Genomic DNA, 21450 nt, shown 5'->3' on the forward strand with positions numbered 1-21450 from the left:
GCGCCTGCCCTGGGGACTCCCGCCCGCCCCTACGCGCCTCTCCCCAGCAACCCGCGGACCAGAGCCAATCAGGAAATTTGCCTGCGGCCTGGCTCCCGCCTCAGGGATGCAACACGCCTAGTAACGCCACGTCAATTGGCCGCTGCGGTACGCTTCCTCGACGGATTGGAACTCGCGACCAATCAACGAAAAGGACGGAGCCAGATCGACTGGAGAAAGAAGAGCCTTTAATCCCTGGGAGGCGGACTCTCCTACTTGGCTCCAGTTCATTGGCTCCTGATTTTATCCTGCTGAAGAACCTGGCACAATGGATTGAACCCTTGCATTAGTCTAGTCCTGTTGCAGTGATAATCTACACAGGAGGAAGAATCCCATCTTCTTCCTAAATCTAAGGATCCACCCTAACCCCCCGCCTTACTCCTTCAAAATGCTGGTTCCAGCCACCCCTACTCTGAACCGTCTGAATAGCACCTCAGCTCTTAATCCACTCCACTGTATTGTCTTGGCACCCTCTGGTAACCCTAGTCCTATAGGCTTTACAGTTCCTCAGCCGCAGAACACACAGTAGATTCAATAGAACCCAAAGCAGCAAGAAAATTGCATTATGAGACTTGAAGTTCTTGGGTTCCAAATGCAGGCTAGACCTGACTAAATGTGATAAGCAGCTTTGGGGAAAAAAGGAGGGGTGTGTGCACCTGGCTGGATCAATTGGTAGAACACGGGACTCTTGATCTCCAAGTGGTGAGTTTGAGCCCCACTTTGGGTGTGGAGCCTACTTTAAAAAAATAATAAAATAATCAGCTTTGGTAGCATGCTGATTTAATTAATCCTCCACCCCATAGCCACACAGACATGGTTGACTTAGTCAAATCCCAAATTTCTAGAATTTGGGATTGGAGTGAGGAGTCACTCAGACTCAGAGGTATGCTTGTCCCTCCCCTCTAAGACTCAAATACCTGCCCTTGTCCCGAGAGGCCTACCCAGACCACCTTCCAGACCCAGCTCCACTCATTCTGTCACCTTGCACAGATCCTGGGCTTTGGGACTCTGTGGCTTTTAGGCAACAGAAAGAACCAAAGCCACTGCAAGGATTCCTGTAGCCCTTTCTTCCACCAAGAACTCAACCTCATTAGGTAGATGATGTTGGGAGAGGGTATCTTAGACAACCAGCACTCAACTGAATCAGATAGCTCTGAGCCTTCCCACTCAAGTAGATGTAGCAGGCAAACAAGAGATAAATATGAGATTTTACTCAACACAAGAAAAGGAGAAACAGGAAAAAAGGCATCATAAGCAAAGTCATTGCCTTTTTGGTGGCAAGGAGGGTTTCTTCTGGAACCAGAATGGCAGTAACTAGGCCAAATTTGGCGAGACTACTACCAACCTCTTCAGTGCCAGATTTATATAGGAATGATTAGTTTCACCCATATTCCCCAAAATTGGTAAAGCAGAAAGCCCTCCCCATGGAGAAATGGGCCGCAGTTCAGGCTTTTAAAAACATGGCAGCTACAGGTCACAAGGTTCCAGCAGAGATGTCTGAAACTCCTCAAGAAGGGTTTCACGGTCAGGGGAACGAATCCAACTCAAATAGGTTTCTAGGTACAGGGGGAGAGACCTGGAGAGCAAAAAGAGTGATGTCTAAGGGTAAAGGATAGGCAGAAAATTGGACAGCCATTCCCTCCCTTTCATTCACCACCACCCTCCATAGACTCAAGTACTCCAGAATGCCAAATGCCCTTGGCCCCAAGTCCACAGGCCTCAGCCTCACCATGCAGCATTCTCCTGTGGCAACTTAGCTTGGGCCTCCAGGCTCCTCCAGAGAGCACTGGCCTCATCCCTCCGATCCATCCTCCTCAGAGTCTGAAGCAGGTGAAAGGAAGCATCTCGATTACCTATAGCCCCACCCCAGAGTAGGGAGTCTTAGAATTTGACACAGCCTTAAGCATCATTTTATAAAAGAAGAAACTGAAGTCTAGAGCAAGAAAGTATCTTGTCTACATTCACACATGGAACCAAGAGTAGTTCATTCCCAACCATTCCTATCCCTGGGTACAGCTGCCCAGGACAAAGGGCTCAGCTGACCCTGCTTCCCCCTAACATACGCCCAGCACGGTTCTGGTCTTTGTGTCTGAGGACACTGGGAAGACTGAGAAACTCCTGAGAGGCCTCCATATACACTTGCATGTGTTCTCAAACCTGGTATATCCCTAGGTATATACAGTACAACCTCATTCATCCCCTTCTATCTGGGAACATCACTCTTCCACTAATCCCCAAGTACCTCCCCCATGGGCCTCTCTGTCCTTGTGCATCTGGGCATAACTGATGTCATGCAAATATACATACCTGGGCACATCTGCACACTGAGGAGGAAGTCCTGTAGGGCTTTAGTATCTTGGTCACTGGCCACCCATTGCAGTCCACGACTAATCAGGGCGGCTACCCGAAGCTGTTGCAGTGCCACATCTGACATACACCCCTGCTCATAGCTGGAAGCAGGACCTGGGGACCATCCCCAAAGTCAAAAGAGTGTCCCTGCTACACAGTCACCAAAACCCCAAGTACTCCTCTTTCTCTTCTTGTATCTGCAGTTCCTTTCTTTTAAGCCTCATAGTAGGCTAGGACGCATGGAGAGGCAACACATTCACCACCCCCACTTCCAAGAGGGAGGAAAACCGAGAGTCTAGATCACCTTGTTCTTTGTCCTTAGGTGTGGCTTGGAAGAGCAGCTCAAGGCACCTGAAGTGGGACAAAGAACAGGGATGAAGAGGAGTCGACCTCAATAACTCTGGGATGAGTAGGTAAGTATGGAGCTTACCAACTCAGGTCCCAATCAGCAAATTATCCCTCCACACTTCCCCTAGGATCCTGGTTGGCTTCCTGGGCTCACCGGCTAAATTCACTAATTGCTTCTTTTTGGGCCCCCAGCTGCACCCAGGCTCGACCCTGAAGCAGGTAGGTGGCAGAGACCCAGGATAGACAGTGTGGTGACTCCTTGGTTCCTTTTCTGGCATCTTCCCACAGCTGGGGCATCTTGGGAAGCAGAGACGACATGCGGCTGAGCAGCTCCTCACATACGGTCAAGGCATCCTGTGCTCGGCCTGCCTGGATCAGTGCTGCTGCTGCCTCCAAGAACACCTCAGGCATGCAGGGCCCTGGACGGGATGGGGGTGGGGAGAACTGGGGTGGAAGGAGGATGCAGTGTCTTGAAGAGACATTGGCCACCATCCCCAACCTCTTCACCAGGCTCTGGTACCACATGGAGACCACCCATTGCTTGCTACCCTGGACCACTTATTCTGAGAACCTTCCTAGTTTGGCCTTGCAGCTTGGACAGACAGAACAGCAGAAGAAAAAAGAGAAAACAGTAGTCCTGCTCTATTCCAAAGTTAGACTCCAACCCTCCCACCCTATTGTAGAGAACCTTGAAGACATACCCACCTTTGGCTCAGAGTCATCCAGCAACAGAGCCAGCAGGTCCAAGTAATGCTCTGCAGCGTCCTCTGCCCTAAGAAGTCATAGCCCATGAACTTCATATTAGGCCATTAGCAGGGCCCTCCAAAGGCTCATAGCTAACAAAGGGATGCTCAAGGGCCCTGGGGAGTAGGAAAAGTGGGGTCTTGGAACTCCAATCCTAGCTCACTATGGATCTACCCTCCTTACAGAATGGATCTGGGAGATTTCAGAGTTTTCAAGATATAGGAGTTAGTGTCTGGGTGAAGAGTCCTAAGTTCAGGTCCATCAGCAAGGCAGGAGACTGAAGAGTGGGAACCTATGTCCTACCACTGACTTGTCCATACTGTCCATACGAAAGAACAGAAGCAGAGTCACATCCCAGGGAAGGTATCAGAAATGGGAAGAACTCAGATGATCAAGGCAGTGGAACCTCACCTTCCTATCTGTAGGCATCGGCTTGCTAGCAGGTACTTGGCCTGGCTCTGTGTGCCACAGTGAAGGGGTGAGGCTGGGTTAGGTTGGGGAAGTAGTAACTCTACTTCAATAAGAAGCTGGGGGGCTTCAGGACTGTGAGTGACACTCAAGGCCTAAAAGGAACACAAAGAAAAAGTATATCTATAATCTTTGGGAGCCATATTTCCTTCTATTTACAACTTGATTATTCTCCCTAATACAAGCCCCTCAGCCATCCCCATATCTTCAGTTCCTTACGTCAACCAACAGCTCCAGACTCTCCAGCTCTGCTGCTGTGTTCCCCAGTTGCTGATATAGCCTGGAAGCCTCCAGAAGTGGAGGACCCCAGGGTGATCCCCCTTTCAGGGCCGCAACCAAGTACAGCAGAGCTCTTTGTGGATTGCCCTAGAGGGGTGAGAGAACACAAGCCTTAGCTACCTCACAAAGCAGAAAGCTATTCATAACACCCATGGTTTCCCAACCCACCCTAAGACTGTCTGTACCATTTTACGAAGACAGGTCCCCAGGACTGTGTACACCTGGACCAACACAGGCCGTGGACACAGACCTGAGGCTGCTTCTTGCAGGCTGCTCAATGCCTTGGGCAGGCTTCCTGTGATCAATTCCTGGAGGCCTGAGGGCAATCAGGGTGTAAACTTAAAGAAGCCTACAGGGCAAGGGGCATGACAGGGAACAAGAGCACAGAGCTAAATGGGACATGACAAGGAAGGTATGAGCCAAAGGACTCCTCAAGACAGGGAGTGGGGAGGAAGGGATGAGTCAGATTGCTAGCTGACCTTGGCGATAGGCAGAAGCTGTAAGAAGGACATCCCTTAAGCCCCGGGCATCCTGCAAGGTCAATGGAGCATCTGACTCCTCAGCTGGGGGGCTCCAAGTTTTCAGAAGGTGCAGCAGATCCTCAGAGGCCTCACTCTGAGGAAAGAAGGATGATCAGAAGCTCCAAGCCTATAACCACCTCTTCTCCTATCTCAGTCTGTCCTGGCTGGACCTTGAAATCAAGGGTCCTCCTGATTCCTATTCCCTCAACTCTAAGAGAGAGACAGCAAGGATAAAGGGAGGAAGAAAAACTTGGGGCACAGATGATCTGGTCTAGTGCACCTTCTCATTCAGTATAAGCCCATGAGGACACTTCAGCAAGATCATAAAAGCCCTAACCCTATCCAAGATCATTAAGCTATTTTAAAAACCACTCAAGAGAATCCCCCCAATGAGAGACCAAGCAAAACAAGGTCACCAAGAGTCCTGGAGAGAACCTAGGTCTTCTGACCACCAACCCAGCAGAACTTCCCAGCACAAAATGATGCTACTGCAGCTGAGAGGGGTGAAAGAAGGGAAGAGGCCCTTAGATACAGGTTACTTCCCACATTACCTGGTTACCATTCAAGGTCTGCAGCAGCAAGGTCAGGTCCCCAAGACAGTCAGTACTTAGCCACAGGGCAGCCTGCAGGCCAGCCAGGTGGTGAAGGGCAGGGAGTAGCTCCAGCAGAACAGAGGAATAATGGAGAACAGAGTCCCACAGCCCCCTGAGCCCACATTCCAGTCTGGGCCCAAGCTGCTCCTGGGTCTCCAGCACTGTAGAAGACACACACATACAGCTGAGGTTGGGACTTCATCTCTGGTTTCCTTTCTCTGCAGGAGCCCAAAGGTCACAAAGGTGCTCCTGGGCTAAGGAGCACCTGGTGGATAAGAAAAGGGCATCTCTCTCCCTGGCGGTAACAGATTTTATTGCTCCTCTCATCCCCTTTGCAAGGACTTAAACCCAAACAGGCTGGCAGGGATATGGAAAGCAATCTCTAGCCCTCACCTCTCTCCAGGCTCTGTTGGATATCCTGTGCTTGGTCTTCAGTGAAACCCTGGGCCAGGCTTGCCTTCATGGTAATGAAATTGCAGGTAACAGTCAATTCCAAGGGGAGAACAGGAACAGCTGCAGGGAGACCTGAAGCAAACACATGCTGATTTCACTGACTACTTTCCCAGGAAAGATTTCCCAGATAAGATCCAAACCCAAAGATCACATCACCCCAACCAAAATGGCCTCAATAAAGAATCACCCTTTGTACAGAGTTTGGAAAGGGCAGAAAGTTCTTCAGATTGGACCATCCTGGAGACCATTTCTTCAAATGCTGGGGAGTGAGGGGAAGTGAGGGAGGGGGCATGGCAGGGCTCAGAGATTCACCTGTACCAAAGAGAATTCCATTTCAGTCTTGTCTGTGCCTTAAACAGGATTCCCTGCCCCCTGAGTAATTTTCTCAATCCCAGAAATGCAGAACTGGTCTCTGGCTGTGGAGAAGGATAACTGACCGTCCTGAGGAGGATCCTGCTTACCCTGCAGGCTATGCAGGAGTCCCCTGAATCCTTCCAGCACATCTTGGGCCAGCTGCTGTCCTCTCAGAAACTGACGCGAGTCCTGAGCCACCTACGAAATGTGGAATGGGGTATCACTGAGGATCGATCCTTATTTCTCCCGTTGCAACAATAGCAAAGGATGTCTTTCTCCAGTCATTTCTGGCTCCTGGGGGAAGGTCAAACTCAATACCTCCCGTCAGCTGGGGTAAATCCACGGGAAACCCTCCTTCTGATAATTTGGGGCTGCAAAGCAAGGGTCCCAGCAACCACGTTACCTTGGCCTGTCGAACTAGCTGGTCATTCTTTTCCCTCCACAGGTCTAGGCAGCTGGCGTGTAGTCCTGAGGAGCCCAGAGGGGTCTGGTGCGACAAGGTTGCAGAGGCTGGGCCCAGACCCCTGGAGGGTGCTGCTGAAAGGTAAGCCCGGCCTCGCCGAGGTCCCCGCCCGAGCGGGGAGGGGTCCGTGCGCTTCTGCATCCCCCCGTGACTCCCTTGCTCCCCTTAGGGCCCCAGGAGGGGCGGCTCACCCCCTACGCGAAAAATGGAAACGGAAAAACTCTCTCCCGGACGCTGTGCCGGCTCCCACCCCCGCCTCTTCCACCTGGTCTCTGGTTGGCCAGGCCGTCAAAATCTCGGCTGCGGTTGGTCGTCTTCAAGGGTTAGTCCCCGCGGGAAACTCGAAGAAGAAACGAGTCAGGGCCCAAACCAAGAGGGAGGCTAAGGCGGGTCAGAGGATGGGAGTGTGTCTGAGTGGAGAGGTAGTATTTCTTAAGGTTCAGCTTGCTAGTCTCTCAGGAAGGCCAAAACCCTGAGAAATCGATCTCGGTACCAAAACCCGTGGCTCAGCCCTTCCCTCGCAGCCAAACTCCTAGGTCGGTCTGGCTTGGCGCCGCCCCGCACAAGGGAGGCCCGAGCAGTGCATGCTGGGAAGCGTAGTACGGCCGAAAGCAGCCACAAAAATCCCAGCCATGGCGCAGAGTTATTTCCAAAAGCAACTGAAAGGAGACCAAGGCTTTTGGTCAACAACCCTTCCTTTCTTTGCTCACCACAGAGCACTAACACGCTACCACATTCTGCTCAACCTCGTGCAGTCTGACTGCTGGCCATGGAAGCCCTAGGCTTGAGCAGGACACACTGCTCAAAGGTACCTCTGAATCTTTCAACAAATGGACCCAGGAGACTTGGATATCCATATATAAAAACAAAACTGTGACCCTTACCAGAGATAAAATCAACTCAATATGGATAAGTTGAACTTTATTAACATTAAAAACTCTGAGGGCAAAACAAAAACAAACAGCTCTGGGGCGCCTGGGTGTCTCAGTGGTTAAACATCAGACTCTTAGTTTCAGCTCAGGTCATGATCTCAGGTTGGTGAAGTGGAGCCCTGGGTAGGGCTCTGGGCTACTGGTGCAGAGCCTGCTTTGGATTCTCTCTCTCTCTGCCCCTCCCAGCCCAGGCACCTCTTTCTCAAAAGAAATAAAAACAAAAACAAAACTTGTGCTACAAAAAGGCACCATCGAGAAAATTCAAAGAAAAATCATAAAGTGGAGAAATTATTTGCAGAGCATACACATAACAGATCTCTATCCACAATACATAACTCTCAAAGCTCAAAAATAAAAATAATTTAAACCATTTTAAGACAGAAAAATATGAATAGAAATTTTACCAAAAAAAAAAAAAAATACATGAATGGCTAAGCAGCATGTAAAAAGATGATCAACATCATTAGCTATCAAGGAAATGCAAATTAAAATCCTGAGACACCATTATACACGTACACTCATAGTTACAATAATAAAACACAGGGGCACTCAGGTCATGATCTCACGGTTCATGGGTTCGAGTCCTGCATCTGGCTCTGTGCTGACAGCTCAGAGCCTGGAGCTGGCTTCGGATTCTGTGTGTCTCTCTCTGCCCTTCTCCCGCTCACACTCTATCTCTCTCAAAAATAAAATAAACTATTACCAAAATAAATAAATAAATAAATAAATAAACAAAACAAAACAAAACAAAAAAACAAAAACAGAGAATACCAAAAGTGCCTGGCTGGCAGAGTCAGTACAGCAAGCAACTCTTGATCTCAAGGTCTTAGTTCCAGCCCCACATTGGGTGTGGAACCTACTTAAAAAACAAAACAAAACAAAACAAAACACCACCACCAAAACAAAACAGATAATACCAAATGTTGGTGAGGATGTGGAGAAACTAAAACCTTCATACTTAGTGGGAATATAAAACATTATAGATACCTTAGAAAACAGTTTGGCAATTTCTAAAAAAGTAAATCATACAGCAATTCCACTCCAAGGAATCCTCTCAAGAAAGAAAAACAAGGGCTCCTGGGTGGCTCAGTCAGTTAAACATCTGACTTTGGCTCAGGTCATGATCTCACTGTTTGTGAGTTCGAGTCCTGCATCTGGTAAGCTTGAGCCCCACTTCGGGTTAGCCCAATTTCTTTCTCTCTCTCTCTCTCTCTCTCTCTCCCTCCCTTCCTCTCTCTCTCTCTCTCTCTCTCTCTCTCTCTCTCTCTCTCTCTGCCCCTTGCTCACTTGCGCCCTCTATCTCTCAGAAAAAAAAAAAAACAACTTATGTCTACACCAAGACTGGTATGCAAATACTCAAAGCAGCTACAAAAATATTCATAATAGCTAAATAAAACTAAAAACAATCCAAATGTCCATTGGCTGATCATAGCCATACAATGGAATATGACTCAGTAATAAAAAGGGGCAAAAACTGATACATGCATCAACATGGATGAACCTCAAAAATATTCTAAGTCAAAGAAACCAGACCAAAAGACCACATATTTGATGATTCCATTTGTATGAAATGTCCATAAAAGGCAAATTTAGAAAAACTAAAACATATCAGTGGCCTAGGGTGAATTTGGGAATTCATTGTAAACAAAGTTTAGGGACTTTGTGAGAGTGATAAAAATTTCTATAACTGAATCGTGGCACTAGATAAGATTTTTTACATTTGAAGCCAAAAAGCACAAGCAACAAAAGAAAAATAGGATGAATTGGACTTCATCGAAATTTAAAAAGTTTGTGCCTCAAAGAACCCTATCAAGAAAATGAAATGCCTGGGGTGGCTGCCTCACTTGGTAGAGCATATAACTCTTGATCTCAGGGTCATGAGTTCAAGCCCCACCTTGGGTGTGGTGCCTGCTTTTAAAAAAAAAAAGACACGGGGCGCCTGGGTGGCTCAGTCAGTTGGGCGGCCGACTTCAGCTCAGGTCATGATCTCGCGGTCCGTGAGTTCGAGCCCCGCGTCGGGCTCTGTGCTGACAGCTCAGAGCCTGGAGCCTGTTTCAGATTCTGTGTCTCCCTCTCGCTGACCCTCCCGTTCATGCTCTGTCTCTCTCTGTCTCAAAAATAAATAAAACGTTAAAAAAAAAATTTAAAAAAAAGACAATCCACAGAAGAATAAATATTTGCAGATCATATATCTTACAAGGGATTTCTATCTAGAATATATAAACAACGTCATAACTCAAAAGTAAAAATAAGACCCAATTAATAAACAGAGAAAGGTCCTGAATGGACAGTTCTCCAATAAGCATAAGAAAAATGCTCAATATCACTAGTCATCAAGGACATGCAAACCAAAAACACAATTTTTCCGTTTCACACCTGATAGGATGGTTAAATAAAAAATAGTTAATAGTAAGTAAAGGCATGAATGTGAAGAAATTGGTACCCTCATACACACTAGTAATGGGAATATTAAATGGTGCAGTGGCCTTGGAAAACAAACTGGCAGTTCTTCAAAACGTTAAACACGGATTTACAATAGGACCTAGCAATTCCACAATATACTACTAGGTATAAGTGAAAAAGAAATGAAAACCTATGTCCAAACAAAACTTGTATATGGATGGTCATAGCAGCATTATTCATAATAACCAAAAGGTGCAAAGAACCCAAATGTCCATCAATGGATGAATGAATAAACAAAATTGATATATCCATACAATGGAACATTATTTGGCCGTAAGAAAGAAATGAAATACTCATATGTACTGCAACGTGGATGAACCTTGAAAACATTAGGCTGAGTAAAAGCCAGAAAAGGCCACATATTATAACATTCCATTTATATGAAACGTCCAAAATAGGCGAATATAGTCAGAAGGCAGATTAGTGGTTGCCTCAGGTTAGGGATGGATGTAGGGAGGTTTGGAGGGTAATAGGAAAGAGTATGGAGTTTCTTTCTGGGGTGATGAAAACATTCTAAAATTAACTGTGATGATGGTTGCAGAATTCTGTGAATATACAATTATTGAATTGTGCACTATTTTTTTTTTTCTTTTTGAGAGAGAGAGAGAGGGTGCGTGGTGGAAAGGCAGAGGGAGAGAGAGAGAATGAATCTTAGACAAACTCCATGCCCGGCGCTGAGCCCAACACTGGGCTCGATCTCACAACTGTGAGATCATGACCTGAGCCGAAATTGAGTCAGATGCTTAACTGACCGAGCCAGCCATCCAGGCACCCAAAATTGTGCACTTTAAATGGCTGGATTTTATGGTAAATTGTACCTCAATAAAGCTCTCTAAAACAAAACAAAACAAAACAAAACAAAACAAAACAAAACAAAACAAAAAAGTTGGGCACCTGGGTGGTTCAGTTAGTTGAGCATCCAACTCTCAATTTTGGCTCAGGTCATGATCCCAGGGTGATGGGATAGAGCCCTGCAAAGAGCTCAGAGCTGAACATGGATCCTGCTTAATATTCTCTCTCCCTCTCCTTCTGCCCCTCCCCAGTTCACACACACTCTCTCTCAGAACAAAACAACACAACACAACACAACACAACAAACAATAAGTTAGTGTGTAATGGGGTCTTTGATGTCAAGTAAGAAGCAGAAATGAGATTTTTTTTTTTTTTTTTGAGAGAGAGAGAGAGAGCACAAGCAGGGGAGAAGGGCAGAGGGGGAAGAGAATGTTAAGCAGGGGTGCTCATGGGGCTCAATACCACAACCCTGGGATCATGACCTGAGCAGAAATCAAGAGTCAGATGCTCAACTAAGCCACTCAGGTGCCCCAAGAATTTTTAACAGATCTTTCTCTAAAAGGATCTTGTAGTTAGATCAGAAGAGGAAATAGCCAATGGTACTAAGAACAGATTTTCCTTAGGCTCCAGGGAAGGAGGCTCTCTGCAAAAAAGGAACGGGATTGGGGGGAACCTAAGACAAGATGAGGGACTAGGCTCTGAAATCCTTCCCATGGGTGCTAGGGATGGGAAAGGGTCTTTTCTTCTCACAGAGGCATTGTCTGCTTATTAAATGATGCTTGGGAATAGTGTCCCCCAGATTAAGGAAAGGGATCTTTTTCTAATTCATCTTACAGTTTTAGCTGGGGCCTAACTTCTCTTATATTATTAAATCTATTCCTGCCAGGGTTACCAATGTCCTATCCTCTAACTGCCTGAAACAGTATGAACTTATCTTTGTTTGATCTCTGTAGCATTAGAGACTATTAGCCACAATAACTCCAACTCTTCCTTTAGCTGCCACAGTGGTGAATGCCTTTACTTCATCATCACTTGTCCTGGGCATTATCAAACATCAAATCCCAGTCCTGACCCTTCTCCTCAGGGTCTTCCCCTCCCCCTCCTTTGATGGACATTTCCATGAGAATTTGCCACCAGTACTTCAATCTTACATAGTAGTGAGGTGGATGAAGAACATAAGAGATGCATTAAATTTATATAGTTTTGGCTCCAAGTCAGTAATAATCAATGGGACAAGATGGAATGCTATTTAAGATGGGCAATTAGGTCTGATAAATGGCAGCAAAGGTTGGAAAACTAGGGTGGCTTCCTGGCCTCCACAGAAGCAAAGGGCAAAGGGTGTTCTAGCGTGAAAGAACACAACAGAGGAGGGAATGCAACACTGTTTGGGGCTTTAGACAGTGGGTTTGTGTACTCCATGTTGCCTGTGCTTGTCTTTTCAGCCATCTCTGCTATTAGCAGAAGAATTTAATAAAACATGTTACATGGAAAAAAAAAAAAAAAGACAGTGGGATAACAGAAGTGATTTGGGAAGAAGTGAATTCAGACAACTCCAACCACTTCCCAAAAGTTTTCAGGTGTAGCCAGGTCTGCACAAGATGGGCTGATGCCATCTGTGCCTCATAGGAGGGGAGAGTGACCCTCTTCCTAGTCCCTGTAGGACAGTGGGGACTCCCCCACCTCTCAGACACACATATTTACATTATTATTTTATTCTATTTTGGAGACCACCCTCCAGTCCCTTAGATGCATTCAAAGCAGCAGTTAGGGACCATGCCCCACTATGATTTTGAATCATAAAATAACGAAGTCCCAGATGTCAGTAGCTCCTGGCTGCATGGTGGTAAGAAGTGTGGCTAAGCCTCTCTTGCAGATGATCCAGCACCTGTATAGGCCAGGCGAGATTGTTCTTCAGCTCTCCCTGTGGCCACAAAGCCAGCACTTGCAGCCTAGGCTACCTCTGTTGGGCCAGAACTAGCTGCCTGAACCAGGAGCTCACAGCACCATCCACTCGCATCACCAAAGCTATGCCCAGGAAAAGTCCCACGCTGCTCACAATGAAGCCCACAGCCTCAAAAATGAACCTGCAAAGAAATGTGGAGAATTCTCAGGGGACACTGAAAGTAGATCTGGAGGCCTTTTCCCTGATGAGACAAAACCTGCCGCCCTGATGTTCATTCTTTCATCCAAGCTTACCCACCCCAATGCCAATACTTCTCAAGCAAATCCACTCACTTGGGAGCAAACACCTTCCAGACCATGAGATGCCTGCGGAGGATGGAGGCTGCCAAGGCACAGGCCAGAATCTAAGAAAGGATACGAAAGGTCAAGTTATTTGGGAAGGGGAGAAGAAGCAGGTCAAAGGGAGAAGTGCTATAGGCCCCTGTGAAGAATGGGAGGAGTAGGAAACTAGTGCATGTCAGTGAAAAAAAAAACCCTAGATGAGGAGTTGGGAGACCTAATTCTTTTCCTGGCCTCACCATGACTCACTGTGTGACCTTGAGCAAGCACTATCCATCTGTGCTTATACTCAGGCTCTGCCTTCCAGGGTGGAGGAAAATGTCAGAGTCACACCTTCTGCCTCTGAATGGAAAGAAGATCCATGACCATAGCCTGGGAAAGAATCCTGGCCATCACCTCAGTTTTTCCAGTCTGTCCACTAATGGAGGAATCCCCAAATGCAACCAGCAGGGTCCAGATCTAGCTTGTAGAGAGGAAACAATCCATGACTAGGATTAAGGAGACTCAGGTCTAAGTCTCAATATAACCACTTGAGGCGAGTGGCCTTGGGCAACCATTTTTCTTAACTGTACTTCAGTCAAGGCTGTCTCCTAGGGTTTTGGTAAAGTATGAAAAAAAGAATGTGATGTACACACATGAGAAAGGTCACTAACCCTGTGATCTCTCCCTGTACCTACCTGAATACCAAGGACAAAGAGGTACTTGAGGCCCAGCTGCAGCAGTGCTGCATTGAAGTGATGAGGCGCATCCCGGAGCCGCATCTCCATCAGTGGCTCCTCCTCCTCCTCAGGCCTGACTCTGGATTCAGCTTCACTCCCTAGGGGCTGCCACCTCTTCCGAGGTCCTTGACTCTCACATAGGAAGGGCCAGAGCAGAAGCAATGGGCAACCTACTGCCTCAGAGGAAGGCAGGACTAGAATCAATGGAGGACCCAGGGACCAGGCCACCCTGGCCCCCAACCACCCTAGTTGACTGAGGCTCCAATTACCATTGGCCAAGGGGTGCCAAAGATCCAACAAAATCACATCTCCCCACTCAAATCCAGGACTTTCTTTTCTTTCCACAAATTCAGAGTAAACAAGGGAAGCAAGAGAGGAATGAGGAGTTACCTGCAAAGAGGAGATGGGAGGCAAAGGTGTTGGCTCCCACCAGCAGAGCAGGCAGCCAGGTGGAGGAACCATGACCCTCTGGGAATCCCACGAAGGCTGCGTGCCAATGAATGGCTGGAAAGACAGGCTGGTGGCCCGTGGAGTAGAATGTCTGTGTGGCCATGAGGGCCCAGGCAGAAACTGCCTGCCATGGCACAGTAAAAGGACCTGGGGGAAGAGATATACCTTTTCACAGTCACATCCCATTCTCTAATCCATAGCCTACTGCCTCATGATCATATACTCCTACTACTTCAGTACTATACACACACACACACACACACACACACACACACACACACACACACACTTGCACATGCCAATCATCCAACCTCTTTACATTCAACACTCTGTTATTCTAATTCCCTCTGTGGCACTAAGTCCCCGTTACTCTAAATCTGAACATCTCAACTATGATCTATCTCTTTCTCTCTCTCATGTATGCACAGCTCACTGTTGACATCACATGCTCATAATTCACCACTCCCATCACTGGAAAATCAGGAAATGCACTCATGAAGATGCAGCATTTCAATAAGGAATGAGTCTTGGAAAAAAAAAAAAAAAAGAAATGAGTCTTGGAGTACTCCTGTCTCTCTCCTCCATGAACCTTGCTGGCCTTGAGAGCCAGTGGGAGGGATCAATTAGCTTGGCTACAGCAGATAAGAGGACATCTGGAGAACCCTCCCAACCATGTGAAGAATCTGAGGAGCAACACCTCCCTGAAAACAAGAGGGGCCGAAGTCACATCACTACTGTCCTTGGATGAACCAGGGCTGAGAAATGTATTTACCAGGGGTGGTGATGGATATCCCAGCAGCAAGCAGATGCAGGAGAAGGAAGCTCTGCAGAAACAGAAGCAGGAACACAAGGCTAATGCGTTCTGCATGCAAAAGCAGAAGTGGGAAGGCCAAAAGGGTGAGAGCTGTGACCATAGCAGCTGAGTAGACACTCCCCAACTGATAAGCTGCCACAGTCAAGGGGCCCTGGGATTTGGTCCTCTCTAGACGGCCCCGGAACTCCTCCTGCATATGTCGGTAGATTTGAGGAACCACATAATCCAGGTCAGCACGAGAAGTTGGGGGGCCTGAGAAGGGAGTGAGGACAGTCCTGGTCCTTGGAGCACCTGTTGTAGCCTTCACTAGCACTGTCACAGGCCTCCAGAGCAGCAGCATGAGCCCTGAAGCGGCCAATCCTGCCACAGCCCTGGGCAGCACAACTGATGCTCCAGCAACCAGGGCCCGGAGACGTGGGGGTGCTTCATCTGCTCCTGATGCCAATGCCCAGTAAGCGGCAGTGCCTAGTACCATTAAGGGCAGCCCCCAGCGCACAAAGAGCACAGAGGGCTCAGGGCTCTTGAGGTTACTATAGCGGCGAAGCCACAGGCGCACAGCAACTAACAGGGCTACCAAAGCCCCCACACAAGCTCCATACCACAAATTCTTGGCTCGACCACCCACCATGGATGCCAAGGGACTCAGCCAGGGAGAGGAATGGCAAGCAGGTGTCTCTTCAGGGCACCGATGAAAAAGTCCAGCTAGCCTTATACATAAAAGCAACCCAACTCCAAGTCCCAGGGCATGTGTGCCATTGTGCCGTGGCGGGCCTGTTGAGGCCGAAAGGCAAAAGCGGGGTATTGTGAGAAGCTTAGGTGGCAGCAGCTTGCCCTCCCAGTGAAGTTGCGCAACCAGGAGCAAGATGAATGAGCCCAAAAGGAAGGGGGTGGCCCTGGCCTCAGCTACAACAAAACTGTCAGAGAAGAAAGCAGCAAAACGAATGAGCAGGAATAACAGAACAGGCCCAGGGATGGGCAGTAGGGCTGCTGGGGGCCTCTTGGACCCCCAGCCAGCCCACGCTTTCCACAAAAAAGGCAGGAGTGAGCCCACTGCAGCCATGGCCCCTAGGACCACTGGATCCGGCTTCAGTCCGGTAGCTGTCAGGAGTCCAGCACACACTATGGCACCAGCCAGACCATAGGCCATGGGTGTTAGGAGGAGGGGGCAGAAGTAGAAGCCTGGGGATGTTACCCACTGGGATACCAGCAAGCAAAGAAAACAGGCAGCAGCCATGAGAGCAGCACCCCCTGCCATGCGAACCAAAGAGAAACGAGCCCAAGACTCAATGCACATGGCCCGAACTCCCCGCAGGAACTGCTGCAGCTCAGTAATCACAGTCTGTAGTGCTGCCTCAGCCCCCTGGGGGCTTTGCAGAAGCCGTTGGTAGTCAGCAGAGGCCTTGGAGAAGAGGTTCTGCAGTCGATGAAGCTCCTTAATTTGAAGGTCCTGAGCAGCAGCTGAGTAGGTGTGAAGAAATCGGGATACCTGGCAAAAATGGTCAGAGGCCAAGGGAACACATCAAAGACATAAACCGGGACAGAGGCAAGGGTAAGTGTTACCAAAGCAGGTATCTGGAAAACAGGGACCCAAACTCTGTCCAAGACAGGGGGGAAGTGAGGGATAATGGAAGGAGGACATGGCTATGGACAGTGGGATTAAAAATGAACAAAGGACAATGAAGTGATCATTATGCTTCTCCCATGCCCACCCTAGCTCTATCACCTGGAAACCCAACCCATCACCTACCTGCTGGGCATTGAGATGAAGAGCTGAGGCTTGGGCCAGAGCAGAGGAGTGAGGCTGGGGGTCTTCAACCACTGAGAACAGCTCAACCATTACCTCCCCGATGTTCCCAAATGGAATGGGCAGGCCCAGCAGCAGGGCCAGCGTAGGTACAAGGTTGATTTGAGGAACTATCTCCGGCTCCTAAAGGAAAAGGAGAGGGGCCAATGGGTTCACCACAAAGCTGAGATCGGGATTTGGAATGGAAGACAGGGACCTAGGTAGGAAATGAATGGGGAATGCCCAGGGTAAAGAATTTGGGGATCTAAAGTGGAGGGATCCACAAGAATGCTGTGATCTCGATGAGGTTGAATACCAGGAGACCCGACAAAGCACACCCCAGACCTCACCTGTGGTAGGGCACTGGGAAAGAGGGCTGTGGGACTGTACAGAAAAAGTGCAGCTGAGATCTCCAGCTCACTATCCCCTCCATGGTCCCCAGTCATGGTCATTCCATGGTCCCCAATCACCACCAGCAGTGTGTCATTCTCCAGACGCTCCACAAGTCCCCTGAAGGCCAAGAAATATGTCAGGGGGTAGGAATGGGTGAAGATTTTCCTTGGAGACCCATTTACCCCCAGCCATAACTTCCAACAGGAGGGCTTAGACATTTGGCAAAGAGATACCTCTTCATTCACAACCCTACTGCCCAAAGCCACATGCTGAGTCACTCAAGATGAATGAGGCTCCTAGCTTCAAAAGAAAGGCCTAGAAAAGACAGAATTCAGCAAGGAAAGAGGCTCCAAGATAAAGACTTTTTCTCTTGGGCCAATATATCCTGAGATTCTCAGACACAAACCCACTCCCCCAGCCAATAACCCACACTCACTGGATCACCTGGTCCATTTGGCTAAGTTTCTTGGCCATTTCAGGGTGGTGAGGGCCATGCTTGTGGCCACAGTGATCCACACCCAGGAAGTGAGCAATCAGCATATCCCATTCACTACTGTCCACTGTGAAAGGAAGAACACTGAGCACAGGGGACTAAGGCCACTCCTCAACCCCAGCCAGCTTTTGACAATCTATCAAGGGATGTAAGCCCAGGCCACTGCACCCATGGGAGGGTCAGAATTTGTGACCTGAAGCAACCCTCCCCAGCTCCTAATCTTAGTCAGACCTGCCTCTGGCCCAATGCTCACTGGTTGGGTAGAGGTGTTCCAGGATGCCATTATCCACTGTGTGCAGGTCTCTCACATTGAAAGATGGGAAGAAGAAAGCTTGAGAGAAAACTCCAGGAAAAAGATCTTTCCAGGTATCATCTCCCATGAAGACCACACGCCTTCCTGCAGGGACATGAGAGTGGGTCACAGCCAGAGCAGGAGTCAAGGCAGGGGTAAAAAGAAGAGGGGGACCTTTAAAGACTCGTCAGAAATCTCAACCATGCACTCGAAGGGACAGCAATTTCATCCAACAACTCTTTATCTTTCAAGGCCTAAGATTTTCTGCCAAGAAGCTTTCCCTGTTAACCATACTTTCCCCAATAACAAGACTTTTCACTTCTTGTTTCTACAAAAGGCTCTGCTAATTCCCAATTCTTGGCTATCTTTGCTGATCTGTCTTTCCTGGGTATATGTTACATTTTCCAAGTCAGTGAGTGGACAGGGCATGGACTGACTCTCTGCTTTCTCACTTGTGAGAATAACCAGATTCACATCTTCTCCTCATCTCTCCACTGCCCCTTACTGAGAGCTCCCCCTAAATAAAAGCAACATTCCATGCAGACTAGAAACTCCAGAAGGACAAAGCCCAGACCCCTACTTGCTGCATGCAGGGCTCTAGTCTCTTTCTCTTCCCCTGTCCTCTCACAGCATAGTCTAGCAAGCAGCTGGACACCCAAAGTTCTGGCTCTCTGACTTCTAAAGACGAAATCTGCTAAGGTACTCTTGGACTCCAAAGAGGCCCAAACTAACCTGCACTGGCAAGCTGCTTAATGAGATTGTCTTCCACTATGGCATAGCTGGCAAAGTTACTGCCAGCATCAATAAAGGTAGGCAGTGAGCCAGTGGTGAGGGCCTTGAGGCGCTGCATGGTGGTGGTGGGGGGATCAGCCTTAGACTGGTAGAGCCTGGCATGGTGGGGCTGAATCTCCAGGATCGTCTGCAAATAGTCCAGTTTACCCAGGAAGGGCAGAGAGACAGGAGGTTCCCCAGGCCCATGTGAGCGCTGGGGCTGGGCAAAGTCAAATCGCAGAGCATCTATTAGCACCAACACAACCCGAGAGAATCGAGAAGCCATCCAGCAGGCCCCGGGTTTCCCTTGGCTTCCCCATGGCAGGGACCCAGGGCCTGGGGGCTCTTGGCAGCTGCTATGGTTGGTGAGCTCCAAACGGGTGAGCAGGAAACCACTGGTGAAGAGGGCAATGCCAGCGTAGAAGAGGAAGCCGACCCAGGCCAGGAAGAGCAGCACTGAGATCTTCTGCATCCTGCTGGTAGCGGGCAGGGAGTTCATCACTGTGGGGTAAAGAACCAATGGATTTTCTGGTCCCTCAATACAAAGCCAAGCTAGAATCACTTCCTCTTGGAAGCCTTCCAGAAGATAAACAGCCCCATAGCCAACCCAATGCAATGTTCCTCTCCACCAGTTACACCGGTGTTTCTGAAGGTGAGGTCCGCAGATTATGGGCATCAACCTGGAGCAGCCGTTTAAAATGCTGATTTCCAGGCCCCACCCCAGATCTACTGAATCGGGATCTTTCGGGGTGGAGCATAGGGATTTGCACATGTACTCCAGGAGATTCTAATGATGAAAAGCACAGTCCACGAGGGAAACTTATTTCAAGTGGTACACCGCTCTCTGACAGCTCATTTCTCCGCCTCTCTCCTTGCCAATCTCAACACCCCTGGGGTGCCCAGGGCTCGCAGCGCAAGGGAACCTGGGCCGGAATGACGGCGCCGCCTGGTGGAGACCAAGAGGACCAAGGGGAGGAGTCACGCTCCGCTTCTGGAAGGCCAGGATCGCCAGGAGACCAACCAGAGTCACGACCTACCCCGCGCAGCAAAGCAGAGTCGCGGGGTCTACGGCCGGTGGGCCTCGCCGGGACCCACACGTCCGGACAGCTCTGCCTCCTCTGGTGGCTACCTGGCCATCTCCTGGGCACCCTGGCTCCGGTACTTAGACGGCTGCGAGCTGCGGGGGATGGTTTGATTCGGGAAAAGGGATTGAGGAGTAGGGAGTAGGTTCTCGGAGACCCTGGCTCACCTTGAAAGGCGCCCGGAAGCGCAGAGGCAACGCCTGCGCACTGGTGGTACCATAGACAGACGCGGGCCGACAGAGTGGCCCACAGGGGCCCCATCGCCATCTGCTGGCGCCTCCAAGGAGGTTCCTCAAGGAGCGCAGGTCTGTAGTTTAGGGGAATTAGGGGCAGGGAACAAAGCTACAACTCAGTGAACCACTGGTCATTCTTGGTTAAGGTTAAGAGCTGGCCTTTTGGAATCAAACTTAGCTTGAATCCTAGCTCTGCCACTCACTGGCATTATTGGGCATTACCTCATCTGTAAAATAGGGATAAATAATATTTATTTTCTACTTGCTTAGCTGACACCAACTGATAGGTTTTATTATTCCTCCTCTTCATGTCTTTCACTGGACCTTCCAACTCAATAATTCAAAAGATAATCCAATTTAAAAATGAGCAAAGGTAGGGGCATCTGGCTGGCTCAGTTGGCAGAACATGCAACTCTTCATCTTGGGGTCATGAGTTCAAGCCCCACGTTGGGCATAGAGCCTACTTTAAAAAAATAAAAATAAAAAATAAGGGGTGCCTGGGTGGCTCAGTCAGTTGAGCCTCTGACTCTTGGTTTTGGCTGGGGTCCTGGTCTACTGGTTCATGGGATCTAGTCCTGCATTGGGCTCTGTGCTGGCAGCACAGAGCCTGCTTGGGATTCTCTCTCTGCCCCTCCCCTATTCTCCCCCCCCCCCCCCCGCAAATAAATGAATAAACATTTTAAAAAGTAAAGTAAATAAGTAAATAAAAATAAAATTTTAAAATGGGAAAAGGATAGGGGTGCCTGGGTGGCTCAGTTGGTTAAGTGTCCAACTCTTGATCTCAGCTTAGTTCTCGATCTCAGGGTTCTGAGTTCAAACTCTGTGTTGGGCTCCACATGTATCCTACTTAAAGAAAAAAAAATGGGCAAAGGATCTGAATAGACATTTCTCCAAAGAAAATACACAATGACCACTTAGCACAGAAAAAGATGCCCAACATCACTAGCCATCAGGGAAATACTAGAGATACCACTTCAAACCCCACTAGGATGGCTATAATAGAAAAGACAAATAACAAGAATTGGGTGTGGAGAAATTTGAACACTGCCCTTGGGATTGTAAAATGGTGCTTTGGAAAACAGTCTGGCAATTCTTCAAAAGGTTAAACATAGAGTTACCATATGCCCCAGCAATTCCACTTGTAGATGTATACCAAAGAGAAATGAAACGCATATGTTCACACAAAAACTTGCACATGACAGCTCATAGCGACAAAACAACCCAAATGGCCTTCACTGATGAAAAGATAAACAAAATATGGTATATGTGCACAATTGAATATTGTTCAGCCATAAAAAGGAATGAAGTACTGCTACATGCTATTACATGGATGAACCTTAAAAATATTATGTTGAGTGAAAGAAGACAATCACAAAATAGC

General features: G+C 48.4%; 2 protein-coding genes and 1 long non-coding RNA gene across 8 annotated transcripts; 1 reads left to right on the plus strand and 2 right to left on the minus strand.

Annotated features, from left to right (window-relative positions):
• The first annotated feature begins 76 nt into the window (after window positions 1-76).
• On the plus strand, window positions 77-7904 carry LOC111557507. The gene is made up of 4 exons (XR_002737560.2): window positions 77-741; window positions 2711-2801; window positions 3025-6481; window positions 6594-7904. It is a non-coding gene; the product is annotated as an uncharacterized LOC111557507 (long non-coding RNA).
• FANCG (FA complementation group G) lies at window positions 1236-6752 on the minus strand. 3 transcript variants are annotated; one of them, XM_003995603.4, is made up of 14 exons: window positions 6552-6752; window positions 6256-6346; window positions 5735-5866; window positions 5300-5502; window positions 4707-4842; window positions 4413-4543; window positions 4168-4314; window positions 3892-4043; window positions 3442-3508; window positions 2891-3180; window positions 2693-2739; window positions 2347-2502; window positions 1769-1892; window positions 1236-1615 (listed from the first exon to the last, which is right to left on the minus strand). In XM_003995603.4, the coding sequence occupies exons 1-14, from the start codon at window positions 6750-6752 to the stop codon at window positions 1507-1509; spliced, it is 1986 nt and encodes a 661-aa protein (XP_003995652.2). In that variant the 3' UTR covers window positions 1236-1506. The 3 variants fall into 3 exon arrangements, 2 of the variants coding, with proteins under 2 accessions (XP_003995652.2, XP_044898685.1); XR_002148302.2 differs by having other exon boundaries at window positions 1769-1860; XM_045042750.1 differs by lacking the exons at window positions 6256-6346; window positions 6552-6752 and adding an exon at window positions 5982-6097.
• Window positions 7905-12494: 4590 nt separating the features above from the next.
• Window positions 12495-20117, minus strand: PIGO (phosphatidylinositol glycan anchor biosynthesis class O). Of its 4 annotated transcripts, none has more exons than XM_003995592.5 (11): window positions 20004-20117; window positions 18716-19255; window positions 17945-18088; window positions 17635-17758; window positions 17156-17315; window positions 16770-16949; window positions 14981-16508; window positions 14149-14355; window positions 13717-13931; window positions 13034-13104; window positions 12495-12882 (listed from the first exon to the last, which is right to left on the minus strand). In XM_003995592.5, exons 1-11 carry the CDS (start codon window positions 20101-20103, stop codon window positions 12753-12755), a joined length of 3399 nt encoding a protein of 1132 aa, XP_003995641.2. In that variant the 5' UTR covers window positions 20104-20117; the 3' UTR covers window positions 12495-12752. The 4 variants fall into 4 exon arrangements, with proteins under 4 accessions (XP_003995641.2, XP_006939310.1, XP_019671701.1 ...); XM_006939248.4 differs by having other exon boundaries at window positions 19792-20033; XM_019816142.3 differs by having other exon boundaries at window positions 18716-20033.
• Between the last annotated feature and the right edge of the window lie 1333 nt (window positions 20118-21450).

Source organism: Felis catus, chromosome D4 (genome assembly GCF_018350175.1).
Source record: "Felis catus isolate Fca126 chromosome D4, F.catus_Fca126_mat1.0, whole genome shotgun sequence".
NCBI classification, from domain to species: Eukaryota; Metazoa; Chordata; class Mammalia; order Carnivora; family Felidae; genus Felis; species Felis catus.